General features: G+C 38.0%; 2 protein-coding genes across 5 annotated transcripts in view; both read right to left on the bottom strand.

Moving 5' to 3' along the window:
- LOC137953939 (protein OSB1, mitochondrial-like) overlaps positions 1 to 4,407 on the bottom strand; it is a 6,556-nt gene extending 2,149 nt beyond the window's left edge. Inside the window, exons 1-5 of one of the 4 annotated variants that reach the window (XR_011112449.1) lie at positions 4,035 to 4,407; positions 3,161 to 3,299; positions 2,920 to 3,061; positions 2,492 to 2,820; positions 2,216 to 2,292 (exon numbers count right to left, since the gene is read on the bottom strand). Coding sequence is in view for 1 of the 4 variants with exons in the window: in XM_068801501.1 (XP_068657602.1) it covers positions 2,546 to 2,820; positions 2,920 to 3,061; positions 3,161 to 3,299; positions 4,035 to 4,396 (918 nt within the window). In the remaining 3 variants the exon portion in view is untranslated. The other 3 variants (XR_011112448.1, XR_011112450.1, XM_068801501.1) reach the window with 3 other exon arrangements.
- Positions 4,408 to 8,310: 3,903 nt separating this feature from the next.
- On the bottom strand, positions 8,311 to 10,289 carry LOC137953437 (LOB domain-containing protein 36-like). The gene is made up of 3 exons (XM_068800856.1): positions 9,690 to 10,289; positions 9,277 to 9,591; positions 8,311 to 8,526 (listed from the first exon to the last, which is right to left on the bottom strand). Exons 1-2 carry the CDS (start codon positions 10,287 to 10,289, stop codon positions 9,310 to 9,312), a joined length of 882 nt encoding a protein of 293 aa, XP_068656957.1. The 3' UTR covers positions 8,311 to 8,526; positions 9,277 to 9,309.
- Between the last annotated feature and the right edge of the window lie 907 nt (positions 10,290 to 11,196).

Here is an 11,196-nt window from a genome sequence, read left to right as displayed (position 1 = left end):
CAGCACGATCGCACATGGAAAGTTGATGAATCACAAAAACAGATAGGAATCAATTTTCCTCCTTTTTTGCCTGAGCACATGAAATGGTGTAATTTTACTTTAATTCAAGTCTTTTTACACTAACGCCAATTTTTTTATGAACTAGGTAATGCAGGGGGAATACATTAACCCCCCCCAACTGTTTTCGATTTCTTAAGCGAAAAGGGAAAATAATAAATATCTTTTGGGGTATATCGGAAAAGGACTTCAATTACAACTCCGCTCAATTTGGGGGGTGAGAAGAAGCAGCACGATCGCACATGGAAAGTTGATGAATCACAAAAACAGATAGGAATCAATTTTCCTCCTTTTTTGCCTGAGCACATGAAATGGTGTAATTTTACTTTAATTCAAGTCTTTTTACACTAACGCCAATTTTTTTATGAACTAGGTAATGCAGGGGGAATACATTAACCCCCCCCCCCCCCCCCCCCCCCCCCCTAACTGTTTTCGGTTTCTTAAGCGAAAAGGGAAAATAATAAATATCTTTTGGGGTATATCGGAAAAGGACTTCAATTACAACTCCGCTCAATTGTGCTAGTTTTATGACTTTGCTGTGATTTATCATTCATTGCAAAATTTGGAAGCAGTGAACATTTTTTATATGTTTTAAGCGACTGCTCAGAAGTGCTTGCAGTTTCTCTTAGCTACATGCACAATCATATTCTTCAGGTGCGGGATAGTACATGTACCACTCTGCAAGGGAAAAGTGAAGATTTGTGAATGCCCATATACATCTTTTAGGCAGTTGATCAGAAACATCAGTTTGCTTATGCTCTATGTTATCCTTCCTAATTTAAGCTTTATAACTCATCGGATGTGCTGATGTAAATTTCAATGTTGCTATTTGTTTGCTTGCAAATAATGAGTCGATCTTATTTCGACCCAGTAATTCTTATCATATTAATTGTCCTTCTTTCCTGCTAACGTATCTTCTCTTTATTTTCATACATTTCTTGCTCTCTTTCCTTAATTCTCGACACCATCTCTCTCTACTCCTTAATCTGGTGTTTAAAATTAGGAAGTTCAACGTTTTAAGTCTTTACTTATTCAGGTAACTTATGTAGCTGCACAACCCTTGGCCTTCTTTTCTCTTATTTCTTATTCCCTGGTTTTCCTATCTTTGACAACTTGTCTAGTTCCTTTATTAAGTTTTTCTGTTGTGAACAAGTTCTTCAAGGTTGAACTTCTGTTATAAAACTGGACTGGCTAGTTGATCAGGGTTCAACTGATCCCATTCTTCTGTCTGGGTCATATAGCTCAAAAACTCAGTTAGTGGGTAAAAACCTGGCTGACCCAGTGATTTTCTGGTTAGACTGTAACCAAGTGACCCAGTCGGTTAGCTGGGCTACAAATTGCCTGAGGGAAATATCTCTTGTGCGGCAGGAGGGATGGCATTTTAAATAGTTATGCAGCTCTGTAAATCTAGACGGGAGGAAGAAGGAACCTGTCGTTGGAATAGAGGAGGCCATTTGGAGTGAAGGTTGTCCCTGCAAAAAGAGCTTTTAGGGTGGAAACAAAGCCAAAGTGGGGGGACTTTCTAGAGAGGGTTTTTTCTGTCCTATTATATACATTTTGATGAATTTCATGTCAATAGTTTTTGCCTTCCAGCAATCTGATTTACAGAGAAGTTACACATCCTCAAAGTCCAGAATTTCAAGACAAGATTTTTTAGATTCATTTGTTGGTTTCTCAACAAAAAACTTGCTGTCTCATAGGGACCCTACTTATAGTAGTAATAATAATAATACTATTTTTAATATCTATATTACTAATATTACTATTAAATTGTAATAATTGTCATATTTAGTCATTATTAGTATTAAATAATAATTACAAGTTTGATTTACTTTTTAGTTATCATTATTATTAGCTATTATTTGTAAAAAGTCCTAATTCTTATTATTATTATTAACTATTATTCTTTTCATAATTAATCACTTTTTTATAAAATATAATAACTTAATCTATAATTTTTCCTATGAGCCTATTAGCAATTACCAAATAGCATTACATGAAATACATATACCTAAGTCTAACTTATGTATTACATAAAATTAGAACATACATTAAGGTCTGATAAACATTAAAGTCTAATTAATAATTAATCAACCATTAACAGCATTATGTAAGTTAAATCTCATTAATCATTAATCAACTAACTGGCTGGTAAAAATTTTAATAACTAATAAAGCAATAATGATAAATGCCAGGGAAACTGGTAGTTGAACTGCACAATTCAACAATCTATTTCTGCAAACAGTGAAACGAAAATAATAATAATATTAAAAAGGATACCACTACCCTTCCCCTGCATCGCCTTCAATAACAAATTAGAAGAAGTGAATCAATGCTGTAAACATTAGCTATTTTCATGATTGAGATAGCAACAGCTCTTGTAAGACATGAGTAGATAATAACCAGTCTATAGATGAAGAAAAACACAGTTTACCTTTTCACTTGCATTCAAAATTTTAATGAAGTAGCAGCATACTCTCTGCCCTATCTAGAGATTGAATTTCCCCAATGACAACCCAGACCATCGGCCACCATTAGCCTGGTGACCTGAACCTGCCATTCGATCATCAAGTCGCTGAAGCTGCAGTTTAACCCATGGAGGATCACTGCTACTGATCCACAAGGACTCCTTAGTATCCTTATGTTTAAAATCTGGGGACTTTGAACTATTTTTACATTTCCTATTGTCCCACCACTCCTGTGGGTTTGCAAAGAATATCTGCCATAGGAGTAAACGGTTCGTCCTGTTGTCCTCTGCTGTGCCTAATTAGATGAATAACAGGAATTAAACAGGCAAAATAGGAAAGGTTCAGTTTGTAGAATTACTGCTTACCCTTTAAATTTTCGACATAGGGAACTTACTAGAATCGAGAACTGTTTCTACATTTTCATCTGAACTTTCTTTGGCAGTTTTCATTTCTTTGTTTTGCCTTAAGCACTCTGATTCATGGCTGGTTTGGTATTTATCCTTGTGAGAAACATAGTTCCACTCGCTCACTATGACCTGCACAATCATAAATATGAAGGATGAGGTAAAACTCTACACAACAGTCCACCACTTGTTCAACATAGATTGTTACTCAGGGATGAAACATTTGCTCACCTTATAAAGTAATTCAGGCTTTCCAATGTCAGAAATCTTTTCATAACAGCTTAACTGGCCAGAAACATGAATAAAATCATTTGGTTTCAAATATCTCAATGAAATTTTCGCCAAATCATCTGACATCAACAGAATGATCCTGAATAAAATCTTTCCAGAGTTAGCTTAAGGCCATCATCGAAGAGATGCATACACCATCACACAACAAGAGAAAAGTTTAATCTGGTGTTACTTTTACCTTTGGTCCATCAGAGTTTGATAGGCATATTAAAAACTCCACTTGAATTCACACATTTATTGGGGACAAAGAGAAAAATTTCAGTCCACAGCAAGAAATGATTCTTAGGGACATATATTCTGCTTTGTCCCTATTTCTCCCTTCACCTTTGACTATTTGTTTTGAAATTATTTTCACTCATAAGGATACAAAACATAGAGAGATGCTACACCCTGTTAAATGATACTACTAATTATTTGCATGCCTTAATTATTCAATCTTTCTATCTCATCAGGAGAAATTACCGGCTCTCTACCACCTACTGCTTATAACCTGTTTTTGAAAGGAAATTCTTCCAGCCATTTTTTACGTATTGTTGATAGAATCAATATTCTTATTGAATAGGTTTCTTAAGAAACTACGCTCTTAAAAGTAGGCCTGAACAGAAATTAGATAACAATAGCTCTGGGGTAAAATAACCCAGAACATCAACAACATTCGACTGTGTCAGATGTCTTTCGAATATCTTCCTGCTGCGTCCAGTGGAAAGATTAATCCCCTTTGGAATAGTCTCTCTAACAATGCCAAATGCCATTTAGAGATAGTAGCCCCAGGCAACTGAAAAAACAAAAAAGACTTAGAATCAACAAATCTCACCGCAAGGCCGTCCCGGATTCGCGCGGCGATTTTAACTCAAGCATCGTATGAACACCAAACCCACCATATTTATTGTTGCAAATCTTAACCTCGCGAACGACAGACCCGATCAAGCCGACAGAATTCACCAACCGTCTTTCGAACCTAATAGTCGGCGGCCGCCGAGACTGGAGAGACCTCCGGTACGCGGTGCTCCCCCCGTCCAAATCCGTGGCATAAAAGCTCGAGTACGCGCACCGTGCAGAGGAAGAAGCAGAAGAAACAGTGAAGGGGATACTGAACTTATGCAAAGAAAATGTACAACACATTCCCAAAATGAAAAAGTGATGATTACAGCCGAAGCCACGAGTGAAACAAGACATAAGCGCTACGAATCGAACCCACGCTCATCATCACTGCTTTTGATTCTTCGTGCGAAATTTAAACTGTAAAAAGCGAGTTTCCCGGTTTTTCTTCCGAAAACCCTAATGGGCTTACCTTCTCTGGGCCGATATTCATATTTATTATTTATCTATTCCGTAGGAAAATTTTCCTATTTGCGTTACATGATTTTAATTATTGGCCAAAGTTTGAAACCTCTTATATAGCTCCTAAATAATAAATGAAAGAGGTACAGATTCTATAAAGACATTATAAAAACAAATGATGTATTTGATAAATAAGAATATTCCTTAGATGAATTTGTTGGTCATGATAGCAAATACATATGCTTCAAGGAGAAAGAAATCAAAGCAACATTTCATTTGTTTGAGCTACCCTTAAAAAATGAGTAGTCTCTTTGTTGTGCCCTAAAGTTGAGTTATTTTTTCGCCTTTAAAATTGAGCGTAGTGCGTTTCAGATTATGACCCTTTTGACTGATGTACGGAGCTTTGTCATACAACTAGGAATGATTTTTCTTCTCTCACCATTATGCTATACAAGTTGGGTCTCTTGGTAAAGAAAAAAGAGATCCCCAACTTGAGGGGGAGACGTAGAAGAAGTACAAGAAAAAGGTAACCAACAATGAAGAATTTCATGTGTTGTGGGAATCAAGTTTTATGTAGCTAGAATATCCAAGTAAGGGGGAGACAAGATGAGAACAAGATGAACACTATAAGCAAGATGTGAACAAGAAGAAGATGAATCAAATCAAGGCAATCAAAATGACTAGCCATCTTAGGAAACCTCTTCTGATAACTAAAAAACTCAAGATCTTTATATCTAACTAATCCATGTGAGACTATTCCTTAACACTCCCCCTCACGTGTAGGCACATGGATAGTTTGGGTGGAGCCTCTCACATATAGGCATGTGGATAATTTGGGTGAAATGCCCACATACAAGTACTTGTTTTGATACCATATTAAATTGGGTCTAAGGCCTATCTCAAAATGACTAACCACTTAGAAAATCTTTTCTGCCAACTAATAAACTCAAGATCTTTGATTTTACTAATCCATGAGGGACTATTCCTTAACAAAATTAAGTTACAAACACCAGGATGAGAGTGTTAAGAGACTCTCACGTGTGTAGGAGTGGCATGATTAGTAAATAATGAGAACTTCTATAGAGATGGCATAGAGTTTTAATTATGCAAGCCAATATATGTCCTCTTATGTCTTTTTTATTTTGAAACATGTAGCCCTAAGAGCATTATAGTTATTTTAAACATCTTCACGCAACTATAAATACAACTTCAAGGCATGGGGTAGAGCGTTCTAGCCTCTTACTTTTAGTTCAAAATCATCCATACACCTTTGTCTCTTTTCCTCTTCCTTCTCTCCCTTGGCTTCTTCCTCTCCTTGACCAAACTAGTGAGAGAGGAGGGGAAGACTTAATGATTTACCCCTTACCTTGAGCTTCTATTTATAGTTATGAGAGAGTGTTACAATGACTATAATACCCTTAGGGCTACAAGCTTTTAAAAGAAAAAGACATGAGTACTCATACATCATCTTATACAATTACACCCTTGTGCCATTCTTATTAGAAGAGCACTTATTTATCCTTATTAGAAGGACATGTATATTACTTTAGTGCCACTTGAGGTGTCTTTAAACATTTTTCATAGGAGGAGATGCAACTGTTGGTACAAGAGGTGTATGAGGCTGGTGAGCAGGTTGATGAGTGTGCATTGTGTGTAGTATTCATGGAGCTAGGTTTGAATATGTTAAACTGTTGGGTTTAGCTCAACTGTTTGTAGTCTTGATGGTTAGATCATCTTCCTCTTAGTTGACTGCACATATAGAGGAGTTACTATAAAATAAAGAGGCATTGACCGAAATTCAGGAGTAGTTAAAAAATGTACAATGTCAAACTAAAGAGTCTAAGCGTCATGCTAAGGAGTTTGACCGTCATGTTGAGGATTTGAACGTTGTGCTAAAGAGTAGACGAATAATTTATGAAATAACTATGAAAATAAGATGAAGTCCATCGAGAATAGATGCAGACTCAGAGTCATCCACATCTAGATCTTCCAAAAGATGTGTATAGTTTTTTATTATTTTAGTGTAATTTTTAAATTTATCTCGTAATTTGTAAAATAAACTTCTTAGGATTTTATTATATATTTTTATTTTTATTTACTTTAAATTTTTATATTCAATTATTTTTTATTTTTAACTTTATTATATTAATTTTAAATACGAAAATATCTATTTTAACACAAAATTTAAAATTAAAATTATTTGCCCTTTTCTCTCTACCAGTGAAATTCATTGGCAGAGGAAAAACTCTCTACCAGCAAAAACATGCAAGTGAATTTTGCCAACGAATTTTTCGTTGAGAGAAACTTCTTCTAGCGAATTTTGGACTTCTATCAATAAAAAAGTTTGTTGGTAGGAGTCCATTTTCTTGTAGTGAAGTCACAAAGCAATGAAACCTAAAAATTTTGAAAACCAAGATTGTGTTTTTTTTTAGCTCAAAGCTAGAATTATGAATCACTTTTTTTAACAAATTAAAGTTAAATGCTCCAGATTGAAGAATTAAAAAAAAGGATTATTTTTATCTTTTTTAAAAATATAAAACACAAGTTCATTTTCAAATGTAGGCTCATTGTCTGAAAATCAGATAAGTCTGCCTTAAATGATTTATATGTATTCACGAAGTCTGTAATTTGTATAAACTTAGTAGCCTTTAAAATATGCTTATATATGAGAGGAGCTAACAGGGTTTCAATATAATTTTGGGAATATTTTATGAAGGTGGTGTTGCAATTGGTTAGAATTGTCACATCTTGACCAGATCATATTTTAAAAAAACAATATCTAAATTGAAAAATAGGGGAATAGGGTTAAGAAATGCTAAACATAGAGTGCAGAATATCCAATAGCGTAGACGTTGACCCGAGAGAATCTATTTCAGAATAAAGCTCAGTCAAGTTGCTCATCCTTCGTTTTGTCATCCCAGGTTTCGCTATCTACAGGAGCTAGCCCAGAAATGAGAAATCTGTTCATCTCCCCCCCTATTTAATAAACAAGACAAATCACGGAAATAGATACAGAAGCAATCAAACGAGAACTCCGTCTGAATCTCTGACTGCCCTTTCATATCGATCGGGTATTAGAATATTTCTCCGAGATCCATTCCCCTAGATTTTCCCTCCCTAGCAAGCAATTAATATTATTATAGAATAAGAACCTTCCAACCTGTCCGTGGATGCTTGGAGAGAAAGACAAACGGACAAATCGCACATCAAAAGTTCCTTCTTCTTGTCCCATCTCTCCTTCTGTCTCAACCCTTTTTTTTGCTGGTAGCGTGGATTTATTCTCCTAGGAGCGAGAAGAAGGAAAGAGGCGCGTGTGCTCGAGCGCCAACAGTCCTTTTGACTTCATCCCTGTTAAGGGGTTTTAGAAATCCGTGTGGAACAGGCAAAAGCTTGCTACGATTCTCAGGAAAGCCCAGAAACCCCATATAAATTTCAGTAACTTAAAATCACGATTCTCAGAGTCCCAAAGCTCGCAGTTCCAAGTGAAAACGCTACACAATCAGGGTTTTCTTTATGCAGACCCCGAGGGAAAGCGAGCTGATAATGAATAGTAACATTTAATATAACATGGATGAGATGAATCAGGAACAAATGGATTGAGGAACGAGAAGCAAAAAATTGTTCTTTCAAGTAATAGATAGCAGTTGCATTTCATTCAAGTTTTTCTTTCACAGCAAACAAGCAGGCAGGGTTATGGACAGCGGAGAAGCCTACGGATTTTAATTTCTTGTTTGACAAAAAGAAACTGTAAATTTTACTGCTACTGCTACAACGACTGATACAGTTCAAAAAGTCCTAAAAGAGGCCAATGGAAGAGTGAAATGGAGAACAATGAAGAAGACCTGCCAGCGCTGTGAACAGTGAAGAGGAGGAAGCTGACTTTGACTGGTTTTGCAGGACTCTTCCTTGCTTGCCAACCGGTGATTTTGTTGTCTCCGTCTTTTCTTCCTTAAAATCTCTTTCTCTTTCGTTTTCTTCAGTACTTTTTCTTTTTTTTCACCTTCGGTTTCTAGCGGGATGAGCACCTGCAACATTTTCAAATAGGTCAGCAAATCAGTTTTTATTTTGGAGACGAAGACGAGGAATATATTTTGGCATTAATTCAATTCTATAAATTGACCCACGTCCTCTCTCTGCTAGATAAAATATACAGTACCACTGGATATAAACACAAGAATGACATAATAAAGAACCTCTGGGATCATTAATGAGATAAAAGTGACTGATTAGAAGATTTAACCCAGAGAGATCTGACCTCTCTAGGCGCGCGTATGTTTGAGCAATCATATTATTTTAAGATCAACTGAAGGTCTTGACATGAGAACTACTTCGAGATCCACAAAGCCAACAGTGATGACAGACTTCAATGGCTTCAATAGAAAGGATTTTGTCAAGCACAATTTGCTGCAATAATGCTGAGGATGACCTGACTCATTAAATTCCATTCCAGGACCAGGACATGAATTTAATTATCTTCCCTTTGTCTGTAGATGTGTACATTACAGTTCTGCATTCAAGCATTCCTTACATGAACAGAACCAATCAAAATCTCCATAACAGGTTAACCAACAAAATATTAAATCAGGGAAATACTCAATTTGCAATCCAGTCAAGAAGACTGAAGAGAAAACCAGAAAATAAACCGAGTTGAGTTCAGGAAATTTCTCTAAAGAAAAAATATGCGCAGAGAAACGGTGAAAACGAAAATGTGAAAAACAGAAAGCGTTCTTGCGAACAGGAACGCCAAGAGAACAACAGAGAAAGAGGAAACTTACAGGAAAAAAAGAGAAAAAGATGGTCCCGTGCAATCAAGAAGACGGGCCCACGCTGTTGCCATCTTTGCTTCCGGCTCTCTGATGATGAGGGTGATGCGGATGCGGATGCTGCTGCTGACGGAGGTGCGGGTGCTGCTGTTGCTCCTGGTCCTGCTGTTGGACTTGGAATGGGTTTTCGAAAGGAACCAGCGCGGCTGAAGATGGGGACGCCACTAAAGACATTGAAGATGGCGAAGCAGCATTCATCTGAGAGAACCCCGTTGAGGCAGGCCCCTCTCCGCCCCCGTCAAACCCGCCATTGAACCTCACTAGCTCCTGCAAATTCGCACCAGCTTCTCCATAAAAACGAATTCATTTCACCAAACCTGCGAACCCATTTTGAAGCCCAAACAAAAAAACCCAGAGAGTTGCACCTGTTGCTGCTGCTGTTGCCCGTAGTTTCTCATCATCTCTTGCTGCTCCCTTGCGGCCAACGCAACGGCCAGCTGCTGCGAATCAAACATCTGCTGTTGCTCTCGCATCAGAAACTGCGCCTGCGTCTGAGATGCCCTAGGGATGGGGATGGTAAGACCGAACGAGGGCATCCCATATTGCTCGCCCATGGAGTTCGACTGATGTGCTTGGTGCGCCTGTGGGAGCATGTGGTGGGGGTGCGACATAGGCACCCCCGACTGGCCAACGAAGGTGGAGAGTTCCTTCTTGGCGTTGTAGAGGTCGTTCTGGACCTGTTTGAGCCTGTGCTGGAGAAGGGAGATGAGCCCCACGCAACCGTAGACCGGATCCCGTAATCTAGCCTCCGCTTCATAAGCCAGCGAGTTCACGGCGTCCTCTCTCTGCGTCGGAATCAGGTCGTTCAGCAACTTGGAGACGTTACTTGCACCGAACACCTTGTGGACATGCGCGAACTTCTGTGGATGATCCGGAGGGAAGTAGGGTGCAAACACGCATTCCTGTGTGCATTTTCGACGGAGAAATTTGCATGCCGCGCACGGAGAATTGGAAGAAGACGCCATTTTCTATGCCTTCCGCAGATTTTGCCCCCTGGAAGTTATTTACAGAAATTTATATTAGCACAAACAAAAAAGATTCATTATCACGTCGTCTGAACATGGAGAAAGCACGTTAGCCGAGATCTTTGAAGTCGGTACAATTTTTTTTCTGAATCCCACGAGCTTATGTGAACAAGCGCAGGTTACAAGAACACCATATGGAAGGACACGAAATGTTGGTAGAGCTCTTCTTCATCTCCTTGAGAATAAAACAAAAGAGGGTTCGGAAAAAAGTTTCAGAAATAGAAAAAAGGAAGACGAGGAGAATCAAATTATCGAACAGCTTTGAATCTTTAGAAAAGAAATTAAAAAAGGATCAAGAGTCTTGAAAAGGTACTTTGAAGATTTCATTTTAGAGTTTTTTCCCTCTCGACGAAATTTTCCGGTTGCAATTCTTCTTTAACTGTTAAAAAAACCAGAGCAGTTTTCTATTTCTTGAATGGCGGTTTCAGAAAACAACGGACCTCGATTGCGTCGGGAGCTGGTGACAGAGAAAAGCTACCAATCCAGGATTGTGAACTGGAAACGGATTTGCAAGGACAAGTCAGGGAAAAAACTTCACCTTAAAAAAAAACGTGAATTTAAATAAAATCATTTTTCAGTGGCTTCAAAGTTAACTTCCCTTCCCCTTGGATTGGTTAATTCAGTCTAAAAATCCGAATATGAAACGACGGGAAAGAAAACGAGAAATGCCGACATGAATCACCGCAAAGACGACCTTGAGCATCCGCATCGATTTCTCAGATCAGGCTTCCCAACCTCTGCGGGAACAAGGAAAGCCGAACAAAAATCAATTGAGAAACGCGGATTTATTTCAGCCTCCAAGAACGCAAACAGAAAAGAGAATCTGTTCGCTATCTCGTTACGCTTG

Source organism: Aristolochia californica, unplaced genomic scaffold (genome assembly GCF_029961685.1).
Source record: "Aristolochia californica isolate CCGP_79_NKW_82.1479 unplaced genomic scaffold, dmAriCali1.0.hap1 SCAF_16, whole genome shotgun sequence".
NCBI classification, from domain to species: domain Eukaryota; kingdom Viridiplantae; phylum Streptophyta; class Magnoliopsida; order Piperales; family Aristolochiaceae; genus Aristolochia; species Aristolochia californica.
Note: the sequence above shows the minus strand (reverse complement) of the source record. Positions and strands in the feature narration are given on the sequence as shown.